The following is a 27,508-nucleotide window of genomic DNA, read 5'->3' on the forward strand; positions in this document are numbered from 1 at the left end:
ACAGTTTTTAAAATTTTTGTAATTATAAATTGAAAACTGAAAACAAAATGGTTACCAAATAGGTCTCAGATGATAAAAATGTCGTAAAATTAACAAATAATTAAATAAGTTACCAACGTAAGAAATGACTTATCAAAAGATTCTTAGGTATGGTTTGATTTTTAGAAATTATTTTAAAAAATTAAAAATTAATTTGGTTAAAAAATAAAAAAATATAATATATATAGGTATTTAAAAATAATAATAAAAAAAAACATTAAAAAAATCATGATTTATATATATAAATAATTACAAACACAATCCGTACATAATACGGGTGATATACTAGTGTATATATATATATATATATATAAATATAAAGAAGGGGGCATTAAGGTAAATAAGAAAGGAAAGAAGTGGAAATATTGGAAATTGAAACGCGAGGCGGGCGGCCAGGTGGAAAGTATAAAATGCCACCCTAAGTCCTCGCTGCCCCCATTCTAAATTTTACACACTCTCTCTCTCTCTCTCTCTCTCTCTCTATCTCTATCAATCTGCCTGGAAACTCATACGAAAGTACTCAAAAATTTAAATCAAAAAGAAAAAAAAAGCAGAGAGAGACGATCGCAAACCCTAGAAGTTGCGACAAAAAAGCAGGGTTTGCAGATCAAAATGTCGACTCTCTGATACACACATACATACATACGTATATTTGTTTTTGATTTTGATTCTCTTCCAGATTCTTCTCAGCTTGGTAAGCACATTTTCCATATATTTTTTTTTGGATTTGACCTGGGAAGTTCTTTTTTTTGTTCCAATTTTGTGTGATTTTGGGCGTAATGGAGGGGCATAATGGGGATAAATGTGGATTTTTGCTCCGAACTTGAAGGTGATGTGATCAGTTTTTTGGGTTTTTGTGGGTTAACGTTCAGATCTGTGTCTGATTCTGTTGCATGTTCGAGTCTTGTATGTGAGGTTAAACATTTTCGATGTTTTCTTGTTTTGTTTCAATTTTTGTTGTTGTTCTTTATTTGGTTTATGATGTTTTGTCTATCTCTTTGGTTGCGTGACATTTATTTGATTCCTAGATTCATTTGTATATATATATATATATTTTTGCCATTCTGGTGCCTCAATCATTTTCTGGGTTTGTTTGAATCTCTCTCTTGAATTTCAATTTTCTTACAAATTTACTGGTAACCCAACTCAATTTTTGATTGGTGAAAAAGCAGAGAAAAAAAAAATCTGAAATTGGTACAATTCTGATTTTTGTATTTGCTAATTTATTCTTCTCCTCTTCCTTTGAGGGTTTTTTTTTTTTTTTTTTAATTTTTTTAAAATTGTTTGTCTAAATGAAAAATCTAGGTTTCAAGAATTTTAATTTTATCGCCATAGTTCTACATTTTCTCAGCGACCAAGCTGAACCACTGCTTTTAACAAAGTTAGGTACAATTTTTATTGTTGAAAGTTTTAATTTTTTGAAAAAAATGGAAACAAAGCTCTCTCTCTCAACAAGCTTTTGCTGGTAAATGGAAGCAATTTCTGGGGTTTTTTTTTTGGTTCATAGCTGATTGAGTTGAAGAAAGTGAAAATTAGTCATTTGATTGCTTGAATTTCAAATTCAATTGATCTAGTTTGGTAATTTACAATGGAGAAGCAGCATGTCACTCTTTGATGCATTTTGGTGAATATTCCAGAATTTATGCAAGCTGTTTGCTGGTTTCAATTTGCTGCAAATACTTTTACTGGAGATTGTGCTTCAACCAATGATAACTTTGTTTGACTCAGGTGATAGATTTTTCATAATGGTTGCTACCGCCGCTACTTCTGCATTTTTTCCAGTTGCATCTCCTCCACCCGATTCTGGTGCCAAGACATCCAGCAAGCTTGGAGGACCTCCAGCAAATGTGGATGCACGAGGGATTAAATCAAAATCTGCTGCCACTGGGGGTTTGCAGGTTAAGGCCAATGCACAAGCCCCTTCCAAGGTAAACGGTACCAAAGTTGGTGTAATGGAGGGGCTCAAGAGTGAGGATGATTCGCCATCACTTCACCAAAGGACTTTTATCAACCAACTACCTGATTGGAGCATGCTTCTTGCTGCTGTCACGACGATATTCTTGGCAGCGGAGAAGCAGTGGATGATGCTTGATTGGAAGCCAAGGCGCCCTGATATGCTCGTTGATCCGTTTGGTTTTGGGAAAATTGTTGAGGATGGTTTTGTTTTCCGTCAAAACTTCTCTATCAGATCCTATGAGATAGGGGCTGATCGGACCGCCTCTATAGAGACATTGATGAATCATTTGCAGGTATGATTGAAACTTCATTTGACTACAATGTCAAAAGAATAAATGCACTCCCATGTACCATTCACTGCCCCTTTTCTAATTTGTTTAGTCCTTCACAAGCTTAGGTTTTTTTTTGCAGGAAACAGCTCTTAATCACGTGAAGAGTGCAGGACTTCTGGGTGATGGCTTTGGTTCAACTCCGGAGATGTGCAAAAAGAACCTGATTTGGGTGGTCACTAAAATGCAGGTTCTGGTAGATCGCTATCCTACTTGGTAAGTCACAGTCCTGTGTGCATCACATTGCTTTCTTACTACATTATGATATCATACCTTTTAGTTTCTCTGATGGTTCAGTTGTCTCTAGGAAATTGATGTGGTGTTTGGCTGCTAAGGGCTATGTTAAAGTCATATTACATGTATTTACAACCCCACCATGTTGTAGAGGCTTAGTTGATTCCCTAACTTTAAGGTATTTTCAGGATGATTTAACATACAATAATTAATGCGTGAATGTGAAGCTTACTTAAAGGTTGCTTTGCACTCGCTTCACAAGGCTCCTGCTGATGACAGGTGTCTGGGAGAGACAGCAGGTAAGCAGTCTTACCCCACTTTTTTGTGGAGATGCTGATATTTGTGACTCAAACCTGTGCCACAGGACTGGGGCCAGATAGCACTTGCCATCATGCCAGTCGCAACATCTAATGTGAAACGCACTTCGTTAACTTTAAAAGATTAGGCGTCTATATTTGAGATGAGATTATAATCTATGTTTGCAATCTGGTCTAAATGTAAAAAAACATGCATGATAGGAGGGGTTGCAGGTGGTACCTTGACCTTTTGTTTGATCTCTTAATTTTCTTTTTTAAATCACTTATTGCTTTAAGAAAACTTATAGTACTGGATCTCAAGATTTGATGCTATGTGGATTGTTCCAGTATATGGAACGAGAACGAGAACGAGAACGAGAACGTGATATGCCAAAAATGTGGTACAATAGGAATAGAATTTAAGATATTTCTAGAGTAGTTTTCTTTTAACTATTAGGTATCCAATAATATATATATATATATATTTTATGTAGCGAATCATTTTTATGAAAATTATGACCCATTTTTTTTTTTGTCTTGTCAAAACTTAACTTCCCTCAGATTTTAGCTCATATATTTGGTTTTTTTTCTCCTAAGATAATATTTAAGGAAATATATTGGAAAAAAACTTTTGGGATTGCTTTGGATTCCTAAATTTACCGTTTTGGAACGGAAGTGTATCATGTTTCGGAACGTACGTTCCAATATGTAATTGGCTAGGGTGTTAGCGTTTTCTGATAACATAGATTAGATGTAGTTGTAATAGATTCAACAGACACTTTAAAGTATTAAAACTCCTCAAAACTAACAAATTATACAAAAAAAAAAAATAAAAATCAAAGATTCTCTCTTCTATCTATTTTTTGCGCATCTTTTCGTAAAAAGCCAAAAAGTCAATCTAAACATGTTAGTTTTTTACTTCATATTTTAGCCAAAAAACCAAAAAGTTACTAAAATAGCCTGTTCCCACATGAGGCCTTATCGACTTGCCCTACCGAACCCAACCCAACCCAATTAAGCTATTGAAATATGTATGGTCTTTTTTCTTATTTATTTAAACTATCTGTTTTTATGTAAGTTTGAGGAGTACTTCTTGAGAGAGAGCATTGAACACAAGGGTGAATGGGGCACGTGCTTGTTATGCTTGGTTAATGTGGTGCTCTCTCTGATTTGGCATTTTTACAATACATGGCTGAAGGCTTTAGAGTTACGAGACGTATCCCTCATAAATTCTCTCTTTTATATATGTTCAAAACTTGGTTCCTTTCTCTTCCATTTTTTCCCCTCTAAAATGTTGGTTGGAAGGGTATGGGCAATATTATTAATGTCATGAGACAGAAGTCTGTTATGACTTGGATTGCTTGATTCAGCACAGTGAATGCTTTGATCTCTAATAATAGAGACCCATATAGTATGTATTTTATATCAAAAAAAGGAAAGAAAAATCAATGCTATAATTTTTTAGAAAGGGTTAATATGCCTCATGGAGGCCGTACTTAAATTTGCGTAATGGATAGAAAACATGATGAAGTTATGGGATTGCTTGTGAATTATTAAGTTTTTTCTGTGTGTGGGATACTTTACTGGTACTCACACACACCTGTTTTATGTCGAGGCATTGTGGAGTCAATAAGCATCTGTAGTGATTGCTTGTTTACTATCCTGCTCAGTTTTTGATTTGAAATTTTGATCAAGCTCGATTGAGTTTTTTGTTTTGGGCCTCCATGGTTGATGACAATTGAGGCCCTGTTTGGTAAGAGGCTTTTTGGCTAAAAAAGCCCAAAAGTTCAACCCTATTAGCAAAAGGTCGCATCAATCAATCATTTTTTCCCTCACAGCTATTTATTCAACTAAAAAAATCATTCCAAATACATTTAACTTTTTTCACCTCATAAAAAGGTAAAAGAGCCACTAAAAAGTAAAGTTGCCGAATGGGTACTTAGTTTTGAGATTCTCGTGCTGAACTTTTCACTACTAGGGAACTTTAGCTGCTGTAGTACAATGCTATGACTCGGTTTCTTGCTACCTTTATATATCCCTCCATGTTGTTTTTTTCGAATATGTGTCTTGCTTTCAGCTTCCTCTTATCACTGCTTCGGTTTCCAAAGAGAATTTGGTTCACATTGATCTATTCCTTCTGAGGTCTCTCCGAATGAGTACATCTCTATTGTTCCCTATGAGCTTGTACCCTCTACCACCCCTCCTGTTGAGTCCATCTCCACTAACCCTCATGAGTCTGTTCCCTCTTCTACTCCTTCTCTTTCCCCTTTGGCTCCATCTCTGGTTTTTTTCTCCGTCGTTAGTCTATTCTGCATCCTTAAAATTAAGGATCTAGGCCCATTATTATATTTTCTCGATATTGAGGTTGTTTCTTCTCCCAAGGGCTATTTTCTGTCTCAGGCCAAGTATGCCAATGAGGTTATTCATCGTGCCGGTTTTACTGACACTAAGGCTTCTGATACTCCCATTAAGCTTAATGTGAAGCTCAACACTACTAATAGTGTTCCTTTGGATGATTCTACTTTATATCGAGAGCTTAGGGATTTCTTGGTATATCTAACTGTTACTCGTCTTGATCTTGCCTATGCTGTTCATGTGGTTAGCTAGTTTGTTTCTGCTCCTCACTCCACCCATTGGGCTGCATTGGTTCGGATTCTTCGCTATCTCCGAGGTACTATCTTTTAGGGTTTCCTACTATCCTCTACCTCTTCTTTGGACTTGGTGACCTATGTTGATTCTGATTGGGCTGGTGATATTACTGATCTCAAGTCCATGTTTGGTTTCTGTATGTTTCTTGGCGATTTCTTGATTTCTTGGAAAAGCAAGAAACAAATTATTGTTACTCGCTCCATTGTCGAAGTTGAATACCGTGCAATGGCTCATGCTACTATTGAGATTGTTTGACTTTGTTGTCTTTTATCTGATTTGGGTGTCCCTCAGTCTTCTTTGACCTCCCTTTACTGTGACAACCAAAGTATTATTCAGATTGCCCATAACATTGTCTTCCATGAGCGGACGAAACACATTGAAATTGATTGTCACTTTGTCCGTTAGCATCTGCAGTCCAGTTCTATCTCGCTTCCTTTTGTCTCTTCGACTCTGCAACTTGTTGATTTCTTTACCAAGACTCACACCATTGCTCGGTTTCAGTTTTTTCTTGGCAAACTCTCAGTGTTTTCCGCTAAAACACCTGGAGTTTGAGCGGGGGTGTGAGAATATTAGGTTTATGTATATATGGTAGTATACATTTTGTATATATTAGGGATTGAGCATATATTTTTGTATCCTTTTTTAGTTCTAGGGTTTGGATTGTTATATATGCTGATGTATTCTTGTATCAATCACACAATTGAATATATAGATTCTTCAAAAAACTTACCCATATGACTAGGTACTTTATTGCTACGTGATCCCGATCACATCCACAAAATTTTCTGTGTATTTTATTTATTTATTGTATTTGATATGATATTAGATTAAAACAATTTTTTAGCTGATGAAGGGAAGTATTTACTTTATGGACGTTACATGATGCCCTTGACATCATGTAAATTGTAAGTACTGAAGTTGCTTATAATGTTTGTAATTGATTCCTACCAATTCATGGTTTGAGCTTCTTTATTTCTTTCAGGGGTGATGTAGTGCAAGTAGACACTTGGGTAGCTGCATCCGGAAAGAATGGTATGCGGCGTGATTGGCTTGTTCGTGACTGCAGAACAGGGGACATTTTAACCAGAGCATCCAGGTAGGAACATTTTTTTTTTTTTTTTTTTTTTTTTGAATCTCATGATTTTTTTTCTTCTCCCCTTGATGTTATGCGAAGTTCTTCTATTTTGCTATTTCTTTTGAAAAAGTTAAGTGGAGTCACAACTGCATTGGAAAATGGTGAATATATTATCTGTTTATTCTTTGACAAATAAAATTATGGGATTATTTGTTGAATATATTTAATGCTAGATGAAGTAGCAAAATAAGCAACTAAACATATAGATCATGCAAAATTAGTTGGAAGTCTTCTGCTAAAGATTCCCAACTTTCTTAAGAACATGAAAGATATTCTCTGGAGAATGTTTAGCCAATGACTTTTAGACTTTGTGTGTCGAGAGTAACTTTCTGTGAACCAATTGAATGACTTATTTGGACTAACTGATGAGAGTTCTCTATAGCATGTAAAGCTATAGTCTTTAGAGTGCCAAGAGTAACTTGTTCTGAGGACGAATTTAAATGACTTCTTTGACTAAGTAATCAATTTTTTTATTATTGTGGTGGTTTTTATTGGACACATTGCAGTGTCTGGGTGATGATGAATAAAGAGACGCGGAGGTTATCTAAAATTCCAAATGAAGTTCGAGGGGAAATAGGTACTTTTTTTGTTGATTCACCTCCTGTTGTGGACGAGGACAGCAGAAAATTACCAAAACTTGATGAAAGCACAGCAGATTATATTCGTAATGGTTTAACGGTAAGTTAAAGGTTATTTCATAATGCAGCAGACCATTTACCTTTGAAATGTACCATATAATTTGCTTTGTTTTTATGATTTGTGTGTTTCAATTGTTCAGCCTAGATGGAGTGATCTAGATGTCAATCAGCATGTTAACAATGTGAAATACATTGGGTGGATTCTTGAGGTAAATTCCTTTTCTTTCGTTTGATGCTTTATCTATCTTGTTATTGATTTTCTTGTCTCATAAAATATGATCTGAGACCCCTATGGGAATGCTTGGTTCAACATTAATTTAGCTGAAGTATTTGCTCACTTGTTTGCATCTGCTATTCACGTTAGTTGAGTACAGATTTCTTCCTTTTGTCATTGTATCATAACAACAAAATGATGCATCTTCTTGTAAATTGTCCTCTTATCCTCTTCTTAGAACTAACTGGAATGGAAACTTTTACCATCCTCCATGACTTTGTATGATTTCATATGAAATTCCTCAGCCAAGATTCATTTATTATTATTATATATTGAATGCATTTGAATTTTTTTATTAAATTGATTTGTATTGAGTGAGGATTTTCATTTCTCTTGGAAATTGAACCATTATTTTTAATTATAGGTTTAAGTTTAAATGAGTCCTGTTTATCATAGCATTTTAACTAGTTTGATACGTGTTTCTAACAATCAAGGCAGGTTAGGCGATTAATTGACATCCTTAATTCATATTTTATTTGATTCAATTGTTATGTTCTATGGTGCCCAAGTTGTGTTTTAATATGCTGTATGAAGCACAACGTACTAATTCAATAAACGCGGAACATCTGAATGCCCTCATGAGTGATTGCAATTTTCTGTTCTTGATGTTTGCAGCTTTATATGTCTTAGAAATCATAGCGTGGGACAAAACCGTGATGGAAGCCCTTGTTTACACTTTTCAACAACATAATTGGGTAACGTTAATTGCTAATTAATTTTAAAACCTAGGATTTAGGTTTCAAATACAAGAAGAATAAAATCCAGCAAAAACAAAATGCTAGCAACTTGGCTGTACATAAGAGAGATGGAAATAATAGAAGAGAGAGGATTTAATATGTGAAGGTTGCAATCATTGGCCAGTTGAGCTATGCTAGCAAGATTTATAGTATGATTTCTCATTTTTTATATGCATCCTTTAAGAGTTCGTGTACATACTTTGTTGCCACCGCTTAAACATTTTTGCATGATGTTTGCTTGGAGTTTAGAATGCAATGAATGCTGATCTATGGAAAGTGTGCTCACTGTCAAATGGCATGTGATATCTGGTTGTGATTGTTCTTTCACGGTACCAATTTTGAGGGATTTATGCATTTCCTACCCATCTTAAATTCATTGTTTTCTTTAATCTTTCCAGCATTCCCTTTTCGCGTGTTATGGAGCACGGGCACGGACATTGGTCACGGTGATTTTGAAAAAAAATTAGGATACAGTTGCAGTGAGGATGGGGAATATTTTATTTTATTTTTTAATATTTTTATTTGCTATGAATATAAATTTAGTGCATAGAGATACAAGAGACATTAATATATATGTTGGTGCATTTCCCTATGTTTTCATGTATTTTAGTTTGACCCCAACTCATCTTTTTAAAATTATCAAAAAGAAACTCACAATGGTATCCTGAGGTCCAAACACGGGACGCGCATGTCCATGAAGTCTCTCCGAAGTGTCTTGCAAACAAATAATACTTAAAAAAAATTAACATGCCACATGGCGTGTCGGTGCCCGACACATGACACTGAACACTCATTTTGAAGTCAGTGCTTCATAGGTTTCAAATTTGCTTGCTATTTTATTGTTCTAATCAGAAACAATGCCGGTTATTGCAGAGTGCACCATTGCCAATTTTGGAGAGTCATGAGCTTTGCGGCATGACTCTGGAGTACAGGAGGGAATGTGGGAGGGACAGCGTGCTGCAGTCCCTGACTACTGTATCTGGTGGTGGTGTTGGCAGTTTGGTTGATCCCGGTTATGTTGAGTGCCAGCATTTACTTCGACTTGAGGGCGGGGCTGAGATTGTGAAGGGAAGAACTGAATGGAGGCCGAAATATGCCAACTGCGTTGGGACCCTTGGTTCACTTCCAGCAGAAAGCAGTTAATTGTTGAAGTTCTTCATTGCTTGGAGTGGCAGTAAGTCTTATCGTTCGTGTCACGATGCCCATGTAAAATCCCTACCCGAGTTCCTGGATTATATATGGTTTTTCATTATATATATTTCTTCTGATCTGTGTTCTTGTTTGGGAGAATAGAGAAAAGTTCTTAAGCCTTTTGTAAGTAGATCTTATTGTACTCTCTCTCTCTGTCTCTCTCTCTCTCTCGGCTGTGTCTGAAGTCTTCGTGATTACCTTACCTTCTCAGATTGGCAACTCATTCATTTTTATCATTTTTGGTGGCAATTCTTTATTATTTATAATTAAATTTGTTTTTTGGCGGAGCATGTTACTTTTTTCTCATTGTGCTGCTAAAGTTGTCTAAATGTGATGGCAAAGTCGTGCTTGGAGGTCATCTTACAGTTTTGACTAGTAACCATTACTTCAAGATAGTTGAGAAATCTGAAATGTTATGTTCCCAGAAAAATTATTCAGAAAGTGTAGAAAATCTGAAATGTATGAAGCATATTTAAATTTAGGGTGGTATAGTTCATATTCATAATGAATTTGATTTATGCATTTTGAAATCTGGGTACTTTTGAGTATATCTAGCATTGATGATCAAGGTCATGGATGTAGCTCTCATACCTTGATATTCTCTTTTCTATGTGAAACAAAAATATCATAACAGAATACAAGATATATGTGGTTTAACCGTTTTACAATATGCTTGTGTCCCTGCTTTAAGAATGTGCTTGTGTCCAATGAGGAATGAGATTAATAAGTACTACAAAACTCTAAGCCTCTCAATTCAATCGCTCTATAATGTTTTCATTCTTACACCAAACCTTTACAATGTGAGTCTATAGCCTTCGGCCTTTCACAATAAATTTGAGTGTGTAGTAAAAATATAAAATGAAGCTTGTTGGGAAATCTGAATCCGGAAAGCTCACAAGTGCACAACGCCATTGGAAATAAACTCATTAATTCATTGAAATAAAACTTGAAAAACCCTATGTAATGTGATTCATGATTTATGAGCTAATCAAGAACACTTAATAGTAATTCCTAAATTAGACAATAATCTAAATCATCTAGCCAATATGAAAGTGATTTAGATTATCTATAAGCAATCAACAAATAAAGTGGAAAAATATCACAATTGGACAACTCCAATTGCGATAAATAAAAAAAAAAAATTCACGACCTAAGAAGGATGAACAAATCTACTAAGAAGAAACAATGAAAATTACAAGAGATCTCACCAAGCTTACCACCTATGAATCCATACATCCCTTGGAGACACTAGAACATCTTCATCGCCTACTCTTCTTCTAGGATTGTTCATTGTTGAGCTTGAATTCACAAACTCCAACTCAGTTCGGATTCTATCGGTTGAACGCTAAGGAAGGTAGATTCAATGTATTCAATCAATTCCATGATGTGCGACAATCATCAACAATCCACCAACAGAAAACCAATAACAACTCTCAATAAGATAGAACTAGGGATGTAATCGGTTTGATACGATCAATATTTAGGTAAAAATTTTCACCGAACTGATAATGCTGGTTTTATTATTTTGAGCACCGATACAGACTGCTTCTCCTATCAAATCGCTCCGAATCGAACCGATTGAAACAGTTTGGTTCGATATGGTTTAATCGGTGTAGGACCTTTCAAACTTCAGTCATTTTTAGTATAACCACTAATTTATGTAAAAAAAATTGAATTAGTTATTTGTTTACTTTTGAAACATATCCAATTCATCCATTTAATAAATATTTTTCAATTCTTAGATTAACAAAAATACAAACAAAAATAATAATAATAAATACTTAGGCTATATAATAAAAGTTTACTATCTTAAGTTATAGAGATGATAAGTGAGAGGGTAAAATGTGTAACTCTGGGCCGAGCTAAGACCGCACAGAAGTAAGCCGAGCTGTGGGCTGAGTAGAATGGGCTTCGCCATTGGGTCTAGTTAGCTCGGTCATAAATGACTGAGATAGCCCGGTTGGAGTAAGCTAAACCGAGGTACAGGAAGTCGAATTGTAAGAGCAAGGTGGAACCAAGCTATGTAAAGCTCGGTTAAGCCTGCCGCTTAAGCATGCCAGTGGTAGCTCGGTCGTTTTGTCGTACTACCGAGGTAAAACCATTTCACTTGGTTAAAGCAGTGAGAAGGGTGTAGAGGGATAAGCATTATCTTTTAGAGATGTGATTCCTAGGAAGACTCTACATTGAGGAGTAAGAGTCCTACTAGGATTGTGCCACGCCGAATCTATAAAAGCTCGTAACAGGACCTATGTATAGGTATCACAACTTTGATTCTCGAATACGCAGAGCTTTTGTCTATTTGTCTATTCTGCTGACTTAGTCATCGGAGATGTAACCAGCACACACCCGCCGGCTAGCTCACGTTTGTGTTTTCAGGTAAGTAAAGCGACGACGTTTGGAGGAGCGCAGACTTGATCAACAGAATTATACGAGAACATTATTTCGTGCTCGTACAATTGGCGCTGCCTGTGGGAATTTCACGAAGAACAAAACCTTTTGATCGAGTTTTCCTCTCTAGTTGTAATCAATGACGCACAATGAAGACTTGCTGCAATCTGTTATCGATGGGCAAACCTCGGAGGGGGGTAGGAGGCGCGACGGTTTACCCTCTATCCCACTCATGGCAGAATTAGAACCTCAGCGATGGAACTCCCGGAGGGACACAAGGGAGAGACGGGGCGCCAGTCCCCGCCGCTCTCAAAGTCCCGATAGACAAAGGCGGAGGCTGGATCCTCAAGTTCTGGAGGATCGCGTGAGGGAGCAAGACGAGTTAATAAGGAGGATGACGGCAGACATAGAGACGATGAAGCGCCAAATAAAAGGGAAAGGGGTGGCGACAGGAGAGGGGTGCAAAGGCAACACGCCTTCTCGCCACTCAGAAGACCGTGACAGACATACCACACCATTACAAGCAGAAAGTAGGAGTCTTAGAACAGGTGATACTCAGTCAAGGACTTCCAGGACTCGTCACTTTAGGTCTGAGAGAACGAGAACTGAAAGGTCATATATAGAGGGAAGCAGCTATCGCCCCTCGCACACGCACCAGACGACATCTAGGCACACAGAGTTGTCCAGATCAGCGGACTTACGAACAGTGCTTGAGGAAAGGGCCCGATGGAACGAGGACACCAGGGTTCGCGACCCACACAGAGTTTTAGCCCTACAGCGGTTGGCCCCTAGGATGCATGGGAGTGTCGAGGTAGGGATGCCAATGCCGCGCCTGGCTTACGAACCAGCAGACAAAGGATTAGCAAGGTTACAGAGCTTGCCGTTCGTTTCAGCAATTGAGAACGCACCACTACCTTCAGGCTTCCATTAGCCCAAATTCACCACCTATGAAGGGAAGACAGACCCCTACATGCACTAAAGCCACTTTCGCCAGGTTATGGCAGTATACCGGCGGAATGAGGCCCTAATGTGTATCCTGTTTCCATCTAGCCTTGGCGACCTAGGTCTGACCTGGTTCGAAAGACTGCCAGAAGGCAGCATAGCCTCATGGGCACAGCTGGCAGAAGCATTCGTGACCAGGTTCAGAACGAATACCAAGACGCCAGTGGAGATCGACCAGTTACTCTCCATTGACATGGGCGAAAAAGAAACATTGAGGTCTTACAACAGTCGCTATTGGGAGACCTTTAACCAGATTGGGGATTGCCCTACTAATCTCGCCATTGCACAACATAAACGAGGTTTACCAGTCGGAAACAAACTAAGGGACTCAATAACAATGATGCCACCCCTCACGATGGAGGCCCTAATGGAAAAAGTGCATCAACATATCCAAATAGAGGAAGATGGCGCTCGTACTAAAGCAAAATTTGGCACAACAGCGCTGCCAGATAAAAAGACCACAGCGAAAGTCAACACGGTGGAACAGTTAAGTAGGAATGGGCGCGGCAGGCGGGCCAACAGAGAGGACCCAGAGAAAAGGAACTTAAGAGTCCGCACTGGCATTACCATGGTATTCAATAAACCTATCTACCAGATTCTCAGTGAGATACGCAATGAACCTTTCGTCCGATGGCTAGCTAAGTTGGGAGAAGCACAAAAAGGCTATGATGAGAGGTTCCGGTGCACCTTCCATGATGAAAAGGGGCATCGCACTGAAAATTGCACGCTGTTGAGGCAACATCTGGAGGAGTTAGTAGCAGCTGGGCACCTGGACCAGTACATAGAAGGAGGGGCACAACCAGCCTTCCAGGACCTCAACAAACCAAACGAGACGCTAGACGACGGTCCACCCCAAGGCATAATCAACGTCATACATGAGATCATCGAACCTGAGCAGGTATGTGAACTCAGGGGGATGATTAAAAAGGCTGAACACTTGAGAGAGGTATTAAGTGCATAGCCTACCATCAAAAATGGCAGAACAGAGGCTACGAACGTCATATCCTTCTCAGACAAGGATCTAGCATGGCTACATTGCCTTCACAATGACGCACTGTTGGTGACTTTGCGTGTCAAAAATTTTGACATCAAGCGGATTCTGATTGACCAAGGAAGCTCATGCGAGATACTGTACTACGAGACCTTCAAACAGCTGAAATTGGAGGACAAAGACTTGGCACCTGCGACATCTCCCCTTGTCGGATTCAACTCGATGCCAGAGTGGCCAGTAGGCAAGATAATCCTCCCAGTCAAGGTAGGAACCATGACAAAACAGGTGGAATTCTGGGTATTGAAAGTCCCTTCCACTTACAACATAATCTTAGGGAGAACATGGTTGCACGCCATGCGCTCAGTAGCGTCAACCTACCATCAAGCATTGCGGTTCCCCAATGAAGCCGGAGTAATTGAAGAGGTCTTGGAAGACCAAATTATGTCAAAACAGTGCTTCGTCACAGTAAATGGCAGCAGGGCTGCAAAAGGGTATGTACAGATGGTGGAAGAGCCAGAGAGCAATGAACTGTTTGCGAATGTTGGCAAGGCAGCCGAACAGAAGGCGGTGGAAGACTTGGTAGAGGTAAGGATAGATGAAAAGAACCCAGAAAAGTTCTTTTTGCTTGGATCGTCTTTGTCCAGCACTGAGAGAATAGAGGTCATGGAATTCTTAACCTCTAACATCGAAGTGTTTGCCTGGACACCATACGACATGCCTGGCATTGACCCAAATTTCATCTGTCACCAACTTAATATCTACCCAACCGCCAGACCGATTATACAACGCACTCGTAGATCGGCACTCCACCACGCAGAGATAGTGTCAGAGGAAGTGGAAAACTTACTGGAGGCAAGAGCTATCAGAGAAATGCACTATCCCAGGTGGATCTCCAATACTGTTATAGTGCCAAAGAAGAACGGAAAGTGGCGTGTTTGCGTGGACTACAAAACAGTCAACAAGGCATGTCCAAAGGACAGCTTTCCTCTACCACGGATAGACCAACTGGTGGACCTGATTGCAGGACATAACCGACTTAGCTTCCTTGATGCGTATCGAGGTTACCATCAGATCGCTATGTATGAACCAGACCAGGAGGTCACCTCATTTACAACGCCTAGAGGATTGTACTGTTACAAGGTCATGCCCTTTGGCCTAAAGAATGCAGGGGCTACATTCCAACGGATGGTTACCAAAATGTTTGAACCATTGTTAGGCAGTATAATGGAGGCTTACATAGATGACATGGTGGTCAAAAACAAGGATGAGAAGAACTATCTCAGGGACCTAGATGAGATGTTCCAAATTTTGAAGAAGAACAAGTTGCGTCTAAATGCATCCAAGTGTGCATTCGGCGTAGGATCAAGCAAATTCCTAGGCTTCCTGGTAACCAACCGAGGTATAGAAGCTGACCCCTCTCAGATCAAAGCAATCTAGGATCTTGAGAGGCCCACCACAGTCAAAGAAGTACAGCATCTCACTGGCCTAGTAGCCGCACTCAATCGGTTCATAAATAGGTCGTCAGACAGATGTCGACCATTTTTCCAAGCATTAAAAGCCAAGTTTGAGTGGGATGAAGAATGCGACCACGCTCTAGAAAGCTTGAAAGAATACATGACCTCTCTGCCGTTGTTAGTAACCCCAGTGCCAGGAGAAGAGCTCTTTTTGTACTTAGCGGTTTCATAGCATGCAGTCAGTGCAGTGTTGGTTAGAGCGGAAGGAATCCAACACCTGCCTATCTTTTATGTTAGCAAAACCTTGCTAGATGCAGAAACCAGGTACCTACCATTAGAAAAATTGGCATTGGCTTTGATGGTGGCCTCAAGAAAGTTATCACACTACTTCCATGCCCACACCGTGATCGTCCTAATGGCTTTTCCATTAAAGGCCTTGTTTGAAAGGGCGAATTTTTCCGGGCGAATCTTGAAATGGGCGGTAGAGTTGGGACAGTTCGATATCAAGTTCCAACCCAGAACAGCAATAAAAGCCCAAGCTTTAGCAGACTTTGTGGTAGAGTTCACACCAGGAAGTCATCACATCTGCCCAGTCGATTTAACCGAAGCAACCAAGGTAAGGGGGGATAGTGCCGCTGGAATTGCACAGCCCCTAATACATGATGCCCAGCCACATTGCAAGCCTTTCAAAGTTGGGGGCTTGGAGGAAGGTACGAAACATGTTATTCTCAATGAGGACTCATCAAAAAATGAAGACTTAAAACAGTCAGACAGCGAAGATCAAGCCCCAATCGCAGGCATGGACTTGAAAAAAACACTAACGACACCCATGACCCTAAGGCATCATCCGACCCCTCTACTTGCTGGAAAGTGTTCGTCGGAGAGATGCGGAAACTCTTCGTGGGTGGAGCATCCAATAGGCACGGTGCAGGACTTGGCATAGTCCTTATCTCACCAGATGGCTTAATAGTGGAACAAGTAGTCAACCTTGGTTTCCCAGCATCAAACAATGAGGCGGAGTATGACGTACTTTTAGCAGGCCTAAAATCAGCACTTTTCATAAAGGCCACCGAGCTAATGGTTTACAACGACTCCCAGCTGGTAGTAAACCAGATTTCAGGCGACTACGAGGCAAAAGATGAGAGGATGGCCAAATACCAAGAGTTGGTCAGAAAGGAGATCATGAAGTTCGAAGTAGTACGGATAGAGCAATTCGATAGAGAAGAAAACAGTAGAGCAGACGAACTAGCAGGCCTTGCTTCAATGACAGATACATCTATCCCACATCCATTACTGATCGACTTCCTACCCAGACCAAGCATTGAAGAACCCAAAGTAGCTGAGGTATGTTGTACCGAACTAGCCCCTTCATGGATAGATCCCATTATAGTATTCTTAAACGACGACATCCTGCCTGAAGAGAAGAAAGAGGCCAACAAAATAAGAGCAATGTCACAGCGGTTTTGGCTCTCTCCATCATTGGCGTTATACAAAAAATCCTTCACAGGACCTTACTTGAAATGTGTCCACCCAAGCAAAGTCGAGGCATTTTTGTTCGAGATGCATGAAGGCGTATGCGGAAGCCACCAAGGAGGAAGATCGTTGGCTTAAAGAGCAATCTCACAAGGATATTGGTGGCCATATATGCAGGCAGACTCTGAGAAGTATGTCAAAAGGTGTGAGAAATGTCAGAAGTTCGCATACCAGATACACCAACCAGCCAGAGAGCTTCTACTGTTAACTAGCCCATGGCCCTTCGCAATGTGGGGCCTGGATATAGTGGGCCCACTTCCAACAACACCCGGTAACAGAAAGTTCTTTCTCGCAGCAACAGACTACTTCACAAAATGGGTGGAGACTGAAGCACTCGCATCAATAAAGGAGAAAGATGTAAAGAAATTCGTATGGCAGAATATCATAACCCAATTTGGCATACCCAAGGCTCTAATATCTGACAATGACACTCAGTTCGATGGCAAAATCTTCAAGGACTTTTGCGAGGAATACAAGATAGAATTCTACAACTCTACACCAGCATACCCTTAAGCGAATGGCCAGGCAGAAGCTTCAAACAAAGTAGTCTTAGATGGTATGAAGAAAAGGTTGGAGAAAGCAAAAGGCAAGTGGGCCAAGGAGCTTTCTCATGTTTTATGGGCTTACCGTACCACACCCCGACGATCAACTGGAGAAACGCCTTTTTCCTTGGCTTATGGCATGGAGGCAGTAATCCCACTGGAAGTAGGCCTCCCCACCATTAGAAGTGAAAATTTTAACCCATACTTGAATAGAGGCCTTGGAACTCGACCTTGCAGAAGAGAGAAAGGAACGAGCTCTAGTTCACATTGCTTCATACCAGCAGGAGTTATCCCGAAAATATAACAAAACGGTGCATCTGAGGCAATTTAAGATTGGGGATTGGGTACTACGCAAAGTAATGGGCAACACTTTGGTACCCGGAGATAGCAAGTTGGGACCTAACTGGGAAGGACTATATAAAGTGGTTGGTTTAGCAGGAAAAGGGGCATATCACTTGGAAGATGGAGACAACAAGGCTATTCCCAGGCCATGAAACACTGTCAATCTCAAGTTATTTTATTTTTAGCTTTCTCTTAGAATATTTGTAATTTTTTCCTTTTTCAAATAAAACAAGTAGTTTACTTTTTTAGCATAAAGCCTTTCTATTGTAAAAGTTGTTCAGCCATTACCAGCAAAGGGCAGTCAGAAAGTTTGGCAGGAATAACCAAACAAGTTAGCTCTCTTCAGCCAAGATAAGGATCTAGGCTGAAGAATGTTGGCTGGAATAACCAACATTGAGCTCTCTTCAGCCGAGATAAGGATCTAGGCTGAAGAGGTTGGCAAGAATAACCAACATTTATCTCTCTTCAGCCGAGATAAGGATCTAGGCTGAAGAGGTTGGCAAGAATAACCAACATTTATCTCTTTTCAGCCGAGATAAGGATCTAGGCTGAAGAGGTTGGCAGGAATAACCAACATTTAGCTCTCTTCAGCCGAGATAAGGATCTAGGCTGAAAAGGTTGGCAGGAATAAACCAACATCTAGCTCTTTTCAGCCGAGATAAGGATCTAGGTTGAAGAGGTTGGCAGTAATAACCAACACTTATTTTTCTTCAGCCAAGATAAGGATCTAGGCTGAAGAGGTTGGCAGGAATAACCAACATTTAGGCTGAAGAAAGTTGGCTGGAATGACCAACAGTAAAAAGATTACAAATCTTTTGAACCGAAATATCTATCTCGGCAATGAAATGTTAAGACAATTACAAGTTAAAGTAACCGAACAAAAAGAAAAAAGAGCAGATTTCATTGCATTTCAAAGTATCCATTACAAGGAGGGGCTTGAGCCCAGTTACAAATTCTTTCAAAAAGTTACCATACAAGATCAGGCAAATAGATCTTCTAGATCGGCATCGAGGTCAACCCAAGCTTCATCACTCGGTAGCCCGGTTCCAGCAGGAAGGTCGATCACAGCCACATCTTCAACCGTAATGGGCACCGGTGGATCCACCCGAGTTGACTGAGCAGGTGGGAGACCGTGATCATTTGTAGCAGCTGGAGCATTGTTTGGCTCTGGGGATGCCTCTTCCTCCTCTCCCACTTGAAGCAATTTTTCTTGGATAGCATTGACGTAGTCCGCTATATAACTCGGGATAAAGTGTGAAGGAGGGTTCTGGAAAACCTCAATTTCTTGGCCAAAACCGAGCTTTGTGTCAGCCGCCTTCCATCCGCATTTGAAAAATATATCCTTTGCAGCTTCACATTGCAGGATGTATGTGGCCTCGCCTTCCTTGTAATCGCGGTCCTCAGCGTCTTCCGCGCTCTTTCTCAGCTCGGCTATTTCGGTATCTTTTTTCTTTTCGAGCTTGACCAGCTCGCGCATATAGCGTTCTTTCTTTTGGGCCAAAGCCTTCTGTTTATCCGCCTCTGCCGAGTTGACCAGCCCGATAAGTCGAGCAATTTCAGACTCAAGCTCGGTTGTTTTTTGTCTGGCTTTATTGAGCTCGGTCGTCTTTGCGTTGGCGTTTGCCACGGCCAGCTGTGCTGTCTTATGCAGCTCCAACACACGCTTATGTGCAACGTGGTTCTTCTGCATGGCCTGCAAAAGAGCAGACAAAAATTTTGAGTAAAACCGAGCAAACAGATGCACAATATTGAAAAGCAAAAAAGTACTTAATAGCACCATTGACTTAGTTACCGAGCGGATGGCCTTGAGCTCGGTCAGATGGTCGTGATGCTCCATGTCGACTGGCAGACACACGTTCTTGGCAAGGTTGAAGGCTAGCGTGTGGTCCCTGTCTGCGACCACCGAGTCTGTGTTCGAAATAGCCTGATTTTTGTAGGTTATCTTTGGTGCCCACTCAGAAGGGCTAGCTTGGTTAGAGAGCACAGGTTCAGGGCTTGGCAGCGTGGTTTCGGGGGGCCCGTTGTCGTCCTCGTCAACCAGGTGTTGCGGCTCGGCTGAAGCAGTTCGTGCACATTTTCTCGACCGAGATGAGAAGGCTCTAGCTGTTGGGAGGGCCACCACAGCTTCGTGTGCCTGACCGGCTTGAGATGCCCCGGTTTGAACCTCGCTGGCGGGAGTTGTTTCGGTGATTAGTGCTCGAACAGCTCGGCGCTTAGCCATTTCTCGTTCTTCTATTAAAGGAATGAGGTTGATCTGTGGCAAGTTGGGGTTCGGTTCTGGTGATGGTTCAAGAAGGAAGTCAATTACCCTGGTCTTCCTCCTTCCGCTGTATGTATACGTCAGTTCGAAGTTTAGTAGCTCGGCCCAGCCTCTATCACGGTATCGAAACGTGGCGCGGAGAGCGTCTAAGTTGGGGTATTGGTACTGTGACTTTAGCTGGTTCAAGTCTGCATAAGGACAAAGACAACAGTTAGCACGGTGTAAAATTATAGCCAGGAATAGTAGAACAAAAAGAGAATCGAGGTAACCTTACCAGCAGTCCCCTTATTCCAATTAATATTGTAGCGCAGTATCTGGGCTTCCTGGTCTTCGAAATTGCCAGAAACCCAGAAGAAGTCGTCGTCATTCAAGTCTTTGTCTGGTATATTTTTAATTATTTTCTCTCATCCTCTTCTTATTCTTAAATAATACACCCAACCGTCGTCATTTTGACCAAGCGAGTATTGATGGAATAGCTCGGCCAATCTGAGGTTGAGGCCAAGCCGGCAGTTTAGCTCGGTGATGCCGTTTATTATTCTGTAAGAATTGGTGCTTAGTTGGGTCGGGCAAAGTCTAGTCTGCTTAAGGAATTCACAGATCAGTGGCTGAACTGGGAATCAAAGACTGGCCTTAACGATGGATATTACGGTGAAGGGAACGAAACCCGGTTTGCCCCAGGGTGTGGTATCCAGTTCAGCTAATGAGAGATGGACGTCGTCAGAGATGTTGTAGTCCTTACGAAACTCGGCTATGGCCCCAGGTGAGTTTACTAAGAACCGATATTTACCCATCTAAACTTAAAAATGTATAAATTAGCTCGAAGTCCTAGCTCGGTGATGAGGTGATGTTGAGTAACTCGGTTGAGCGTGCAAAGGTGTGTCTGGCCAACCTAGTCAAAGTTTGCAAAGTGGAGAATAAAAAGTGTTAAGCCCAGATCACTGGACCGGGCTAAGTAAGAAGGCAAAATAAATATAACACTAGTTCGGCTACGTGGGATGCAGTCCGTTCTTAGTTCGGTTGGAGTAAAAGTCTTTAGCTCGGCTTATGTGAAGGAAGACTCTTAGACCGATTGTAGCATAAGGTATGGCACGAAGTTTTAGTTCGGCTATTGGGTGAAGGTTCCTAATTCGGTTGTGTGCACCCCCAATACGAACAGGTTCCTAGTTCGGTTGTGTGCACACCCGATACAAGCAGGCTCCTAGTTTGGTCGTGGTGTTATTTTCGATTAAAAGGATTTCATAACAGATTGATTGGGATATCTAGCTAAAGTGTGAGTAGAAAGTCTGGGTATCTGGTTTTTGGAGATTCATGTTAAAACTACAAAAGTGTGTTTTGGAAAACATGTGTATATACTACTATACTATACATGCTCACGAAATGAACATAAAAAGAAAAAGGAAAAGGTTGAGCCACTTACCACTTCGCAATGAAGGGATGAAGATCAAGGCGGTGAGAATGCAGACTAGAACGTGAGCGTTGCAGATGCTGTGAAGACTCAAGAAGCAATGAAAATGAGATGAACAGTGGAGTGTTTTTTCAAAATATGGGGTCTTTTGTATAAGACACATACAAAACGGGCGGGATTGTTCAAAAAACGCGAAGTACGAAGATAGCTGTGACAGCTGTACTAGACCAGTGGGAGCTTGCCACGTGTCCAAGAGAATAGAAAACAATTCAGACGTACAGAGCAATTGAAAAGACGTTTATGGACCGGACTCATCGTTAGCTCGGTGGAATGTAAACACGGTTAGCTTGAATGATTCTAGCTCAGCTAGAGAAGAATAATCCCAAATCATGCGTTGCAGATGGCATTAAAGGGGCAATTGAGAGGGTAAAATGTGTAACTCTAGGCCGAGCTAAGACCGCACAGAAGTAAGCCGAGCTGTGGGCTGAGTAGAATGGGCTTCGCCATTGGGCCTAGTTAGCTCGGTCATAAATGACTGAGATAGCCCGGTTGGAGTAAGCTAAACCAAGGTACATGAAGCCGAATTGTAAGAGCAAGGTGGAATCGAGCTATGTAAAGCTCGGTTAAGCCTGCCGCTTAAGCATGCCAGTGGTAGCTCGGTCGTTTTGTCGTACTACCGAGGTAAAACCATTTCACTTGGTTAAAGCAATGAGAAGAGTGTTAAGGGATAAGCATTATCTTTTAGAGATGTGATTCCTAGGAGGACTCTACATTGAGGAGTAAGAGTCCTACTAGGATTGTGCCACGCCGAATCTATAAAAGCTTATAACAGGACCTATGTACAGGTATCACAACTTTGATTCTCGAATACACAGTGCTTTTGTCTATTTGTCTATTCTGTTGACTTAGGCATCGGAGATGTATCCAGCACACACCCGCTGGCTAACTTACGTTTGTGTTTTTAGGGAAGTAAAGCGACGACGTTTGGAGGAGCGCAGACTTGATTAACCGGATTATACGAGAATATTATTTCGTGCTCGTACAATAAGATTAATTAATTGAGGTTAATAATTTATTATACTTATTAATATCATTATATTATTGGAATATATAAATTACATATACAATATATATTGAAATGGTCGGTTTCGGTTTAATTCGGCGCACAAGGTGTTTAAACTGATATCGAATTGAAAATCGAAAAAAATCAAATTAAAAAACCACACAAATTGATTATTGTTAAAAACATACCAAAGATGGCCGATTCGGTCCAGTTCAATTGGTTTGGTCGATTTTTTTGATTTTTCTTATATTCATAGATAGAACTATTGTTCTTTAATGTTCAGAGAGAAATTTGAAAGCGTTAAACTTTGAAATGAGCATCTGAGGCAACTTAAACAATCCAGAGTTACAAGGACTGCTTGAGCGCATAAATAACCGCTCGAGTGATATGTCTAGAAAGACGGTGCTAACAAACTTCCATCTGTCACTTAGCTCAAGTGCAAGACTTACAGCGGTAAAACACATCTCTCGGTATCTCTGAATTCAGACTGAGATATTGGATGCTTCAATTCAACGCTTGAGTGCAAACATGACTGCTTGAGCGGTCCATGTAGTTTGACAGGCCAATAAGAAGAAACAAATTCAGAAAAAACAACTGATCAAACACGAGCAACACTTAGAATCTCACAACATTACAACTCAAATGTATTTGTTCGCGGAATTGACAAAACAAGAGTCCTAACAAAACTCATTAATTCACATGTATAGCCAAACAAGAGTCTCAATTCTATGAGATTCTATGGGAGTTATAACTAAAAAAAAAGTTATAACCAAATATCACATAAGGTATAAAAGAGTTCTTAGATCATAATCAAAATAATGTCATAACTAATATCGGAATGAGTCATAACTAATACCATAATGTATATAATCAAGTCATAACTAACATCTCAATATATAGGTTATAACCAAATACCATAAAAAGGTCGTAGCTAGGGGGCATATAGAATTTCCCATGGTTAAAACATACTTATATATATATATATATATATCTCTTGAGGTTTGGATAAAATACAATAAGTTTCACAGTTTTGACATAATTACGTTGAGATCCGTTGATATGATAATTCATATAGCACTTAACCAACTTTTCATTAATAATTTATTAGTTATATAGATGAAAAAAATGATATTCTCATCTTTTTTACACGAAAATATTTATTTTTATATTTTTCTACCATCTATATTAATTTTTGTCCATTTAATCCTAGTAAAAGGGAGGTCAATGTAATTATTTCAAAATTGATTACTGTATTTTTTCTAAACTGTAGTAGAAATTAGTGTAATTTACCTTTCTATTTTGTATTCAATATATAAGAATCTACCTTCACAAATGAAGGCTCCAACACATCCTAACCTTATGCAAAAAAGAGGATATAATTTGAAACATAGAGTGCCTTGTTTGGCATGTAATTTTAGTCAATATGTATGGACATGGCAATCAAGAGAAACAAGCAGAGCAGTTGAGGTTGATACTTTAAATCTAGTTTAGGAACCTGGTATATGGATACACTGTATTTGTCTTGGGACCTTACAATTAAACATAAAGAAATTGTAGTTCTTGTAAACAAGGTTACATACATGCACATGGTCAAATGCTCTACGCAAATGCATGCAATTTCACATGATTGGGCATCAATCACTAGCTTAATGTTTCATGTTCACAAAACCTATCAAGTTTGTTACATTTTGATTAAATTTTATAGGTCAAATGCTCTACGCAAATGCATGCAATTTCACATGATTGGGCATCAATCACTAGCTTTATGTTTCATGTTCACAAAACCTATCAAGTTTGTTACATTTTGATTAAATTTTATAATCAAGTGGGCTAGAATAAAGAACCAATCTTTCTAAAGTTTACTCCAAATCCAAACAAAGTACTAGACTTTATTATTAGAAATTTAATCTTGATGGGGATTTGTTAATGTGAAAGTTGTTTTCATTATTAGTTTCTTGATTCCATGCATGTGGCCCTGTGATTAGGGAAGAAGAAAAATTATGTGCATTTTTATACGGAATTCAAAACAAGAATGATATGATAGTGACATTTTTATAATTTTACAGTGACAAAATTAAAATTTATCATATCATTTGTATTAATTTTTTAAAATATTTAAGTTATACAATGACAACATTACAATTTATCATATCATTTTGTACTAAAATTTTAAAATATTTAATTTTAATTAAAAAAATTTAATAAGAGAATAAAAAAAAGTAGACAACTAAGAGACAAATGAATGATTAATGAAATTTTTACCTTATTACCAAGAAATAGACAAGTAAATGATAGAAGTATTGGACAAAAATAAATTAAAACGTGGTAAATTACACTCACACCTCTTAGATTCCTCTAAAATAATATTTTCACCTATCTTATTCAAAAGTAAGAGATGATAGTGATATTTTAAAGGATAAAGAGGTACCAGTATTATTTCAACAGAATAGAGGGGGTGTCGATGTAATTTACCCATAAAGTTTTTGTATATGAAAGTGTAGGATATGTATTGGGAAATTCTATTTCCACACACCAAATTATCTCTGTATACATTTTTTCTCAATTCACACATTTAGTAATTTTATTTTTACTTTTTTATCTCAGTTCACACACTTTACATTCCAAATATACCTTCACATTCTCTGTGTACAGCCTCTCTTTCCATCATTTTTCACTCCAAAAACCTTAACCCTAACTACATCAGCTAGCAGCGACGGCGGCAGCAACAACATCAACCATCGCCCTTTCCCAGCCTCTCAGCTATTCTCACACAGCCCTTCATGCTGTTGTCACCTCCATCGTGATCATCGCTGGTCGTCGTCACCTCCATCACGATCATCACCGGTCGACGTCATCTCCGCGATCCACTTCTCTACCCCTTCCCCAGTCTTCTCGGCCCGCTTCCTAGTCCTCTCTGCTCCTTCTATCGTGACGCAACCTCTCTCCTGCACCACGATTGATCAATTAACAAAGAAAGAAAAAGAGACAGAGAGAGATTCGATGGTTGATGCTCAAGCAAACCCTATAGATTTGATAGTTGATATCTGTACATACTTAATTGGTTCGGCGATTGATATCCGAACAACGGCGATTTGTTCGGCATTGGTTGTCCGAACAGTCGCGATTTCTCTGGCGATCTACAAAGAAAGAAAAAAAGACAAAATGGGAAAGTTAGGGACTGAAAGAAGTGGGAAAGTGAATTGAAATGTTGTGTATGGTTGAGGTTTGGGCATGGGAGGCGATGGCCAGCGGTGAAATGGCTAGTGAGATGGTGGTGGGTGGGATGTGTATGGAGAAATTATGAGATGTGTGGGTGAGATGGTAATTTTGTTAAAGGATAAATTGTGATTCTGAAAAAATTCATTAATATTGTGTTTAGTTGGGCGATTTGAGGAGATATTTAGAATGAGAAATGGAAAAGGTAGGTGAAATATGAATAAAATATACCTACATTTCATCTAGTTTCACACACTTTTTCCCTTTTCATTTTCAAATTTCCCTCCAAATCCCCCAATCAAAAATAGCGTAAGTGTGTAGAGTAAGAAAACTTGGTGTGTGGAAATAGAATTTCTCATACGTATTGGCTATATTTAGAGCTTCTACAATAGACATCTTATCTACACTTCACAACTAAATTAGAGAGTCATTCACCAAAAATTCAATTTCAACAGACTCCGTGTGTGGCTACCTATATTAAGGTGTTGTTACAGTTGGTCCCCTGTATGTAAGAAATAATCATCCTTAAATTTATAAAAGTCTATTATACTTCAAGAATAAAGAAAAACTATATAAATGCCTACCCAAAACAATGAAAAAAGAATATTTAATTGGAGTTGTGAAATAAAAAAGAGTATTGTTAGTATAATGTAATTAAAAAAAGTGACTCTTTTTAAATTAGGAATTGAACTTTTTTTAACTAATGAGTAAAGTTGTACAAACAAACAAATTTTATAAAACAATTTTGCCCACAATAGTTGTTCTAAAAGCAATGTTACACTTAAAGTATCAATTTTGCCCACGTTATATGTTATTTTTTTAATTTTGTTTTTGTTTTTTTTGTTTATCACATTTAGCTTTTAATGTGATGTATCATAAATTCACAGTATTGATAACATGGAAAAGTGATGCCACCTATTAAATTAATACAATGATTATACATAATATGATAAATCAAATGTGATAAGTGTATCATTACATATTGTTCCAATTATATTATTTTGATACATCTTTGTTTTTGAATTTTAAAATTTTATTAGGTCATCTTACCTATGTAAATAAAAGATCATAAATTTGTTAGTTTGTATAGTATTTTTCTTAAAAGCAAAAAGAAGGAAATAAAGTAATATTATTAAAAAGTTTTTAGAAATTGCCATACCCAAATTAAAGCAAAAGTAAGACCTTGGGTAAAAAATGATGACAAAATTTCTCGATCAGATTGTATTTGATCAAACTTGATTCTAATAAAAAAAAGTTTAGGAGAACATTGATAAGGTATGGTCAAGTATAAAGGTAGATAACTCAAAATTGTTAAGGTTAGGATAAAGTATGAAATTGTATCACTAAAATAGTTGAGTTTAAAATTAAGAATTCGCATGTAAAATTTGAAAATTCCCAACCCGTTGTAATTTCCCAAATAATTATGGAAAAGGCGCTTAGGTGTAATTTTGTTTAGGAGGGGCAAATGTATATTCATAAAAAAATTGAGTTAATTTTAGTATATTACTAATTAAACTTAATTTATTATATAAATGTTGCAAAAGAAATATTTCATGATAAAATTAAGTAAATCTAACAAATAGTTTTTTAATTTTTAAAAGTTTTGAACTAGCATACAATTGGTTAAACTACTATTTTAAGCTATTTTACTAATTGATATAATCTAATAAATAAGAAGTAAAAAATACTCAAGACCCTTAAAACATAACTCTTAAATTTATACCCAATGACGATAAATGTTGCATGTAAGTTGATTTGCTTAGAAATCAAACAATTAAAACTCAACCCTTGCTATGTCAGTGTAAATAAATTTAGATATGAAGTTTTATGTTCT

General features: G+C 38.7%; 1 protein-coding gene across 2 annotated transcripts; it reads left to right on the plus strand.

The window, feature by feature from the left end:
- Nucleotides 1-425: 425 nt before the first annotated feature.
- Nucleotides 426-9,768, plus strand: LOC114264138 (palmitoyl-acyl carrier protein thioesterase, chloroplastic-like). 2 transcript variants are annotated; one of them, XM_082903186.1, is made up of 7 exons: nucleotides 426-733; nucleotides 1,768-2,288; nucleotides 2,407-2,540; nucleotides 6,486-6,599; nucleotides 7,145-7,316; nucleotides 7,417-7,485; nucleotides 9,161-9,768. In XM_082903186.1, the coding sequence occupies exons 2-7, from the start codon at nucleotides 1,785-1,787 to the stop codon at nucleotides 9,428-9,430; spliced, it is 1,263 nt and encodes a 420-aa protein (XP_082759312.1). In that variant the 5' UTR covers nucleotides 426-733; nucleotides 1,768-1,784; the 3' UTR covers nucleotides 9,431-9,768. The 2 variants fall into 2 exon arrangements, with proteins under 2 accessions (XP_082759312.1, XP_082759311.1); XM_082903185.1 differs by having other exon boundaries at nucleotides 477-733; nucleotides 1,677-2,288.
- The last annotated feature ends 17,740 nt before the right edge of the window (nucleotides 9,769-27,508 follow it).

The sequence above is a fragment of the Camellia sinensis genome, chromosome 13, assembly GCF_055761805.1.
Source record: "Camellia sinensis isolate YWXY chromosome 13, ASM5576180v1, whole genome shotgun sequence".
In the NCBI taxonomy this organism is placed as follows: Eukaryota; Viridiplantae; Streptophyta; class Magnoliopsida; order Ericales; family Theaceae; genus Camellia; species Camellia sinensis.

Excerpts from the sequence above, each read along its gene's own strand:
- LOC114264138 (XM_082903185.1), top strand. The coding sequence starts at position 1,746 with ATGATAACTTTGTTTGACTCAGGTGATAGATTTTTCATAATGGTTGCT. Across the intron at positions 2,289-2,406 it reads CATTGATGAATCATTTGCAG|GAAACAGCTCTTAATCACGT; the intron begins GTATGATTGAAA and ends TTTTTTTTGCAG. Across the intron at positions 2,541-6,485 it reads GTAGATCGCTATCCTACTTG|GGGTGATGTAGTGCAAGTAG; the intron begins GTAAGTCACAGT and ends TATTTCTTTCAG.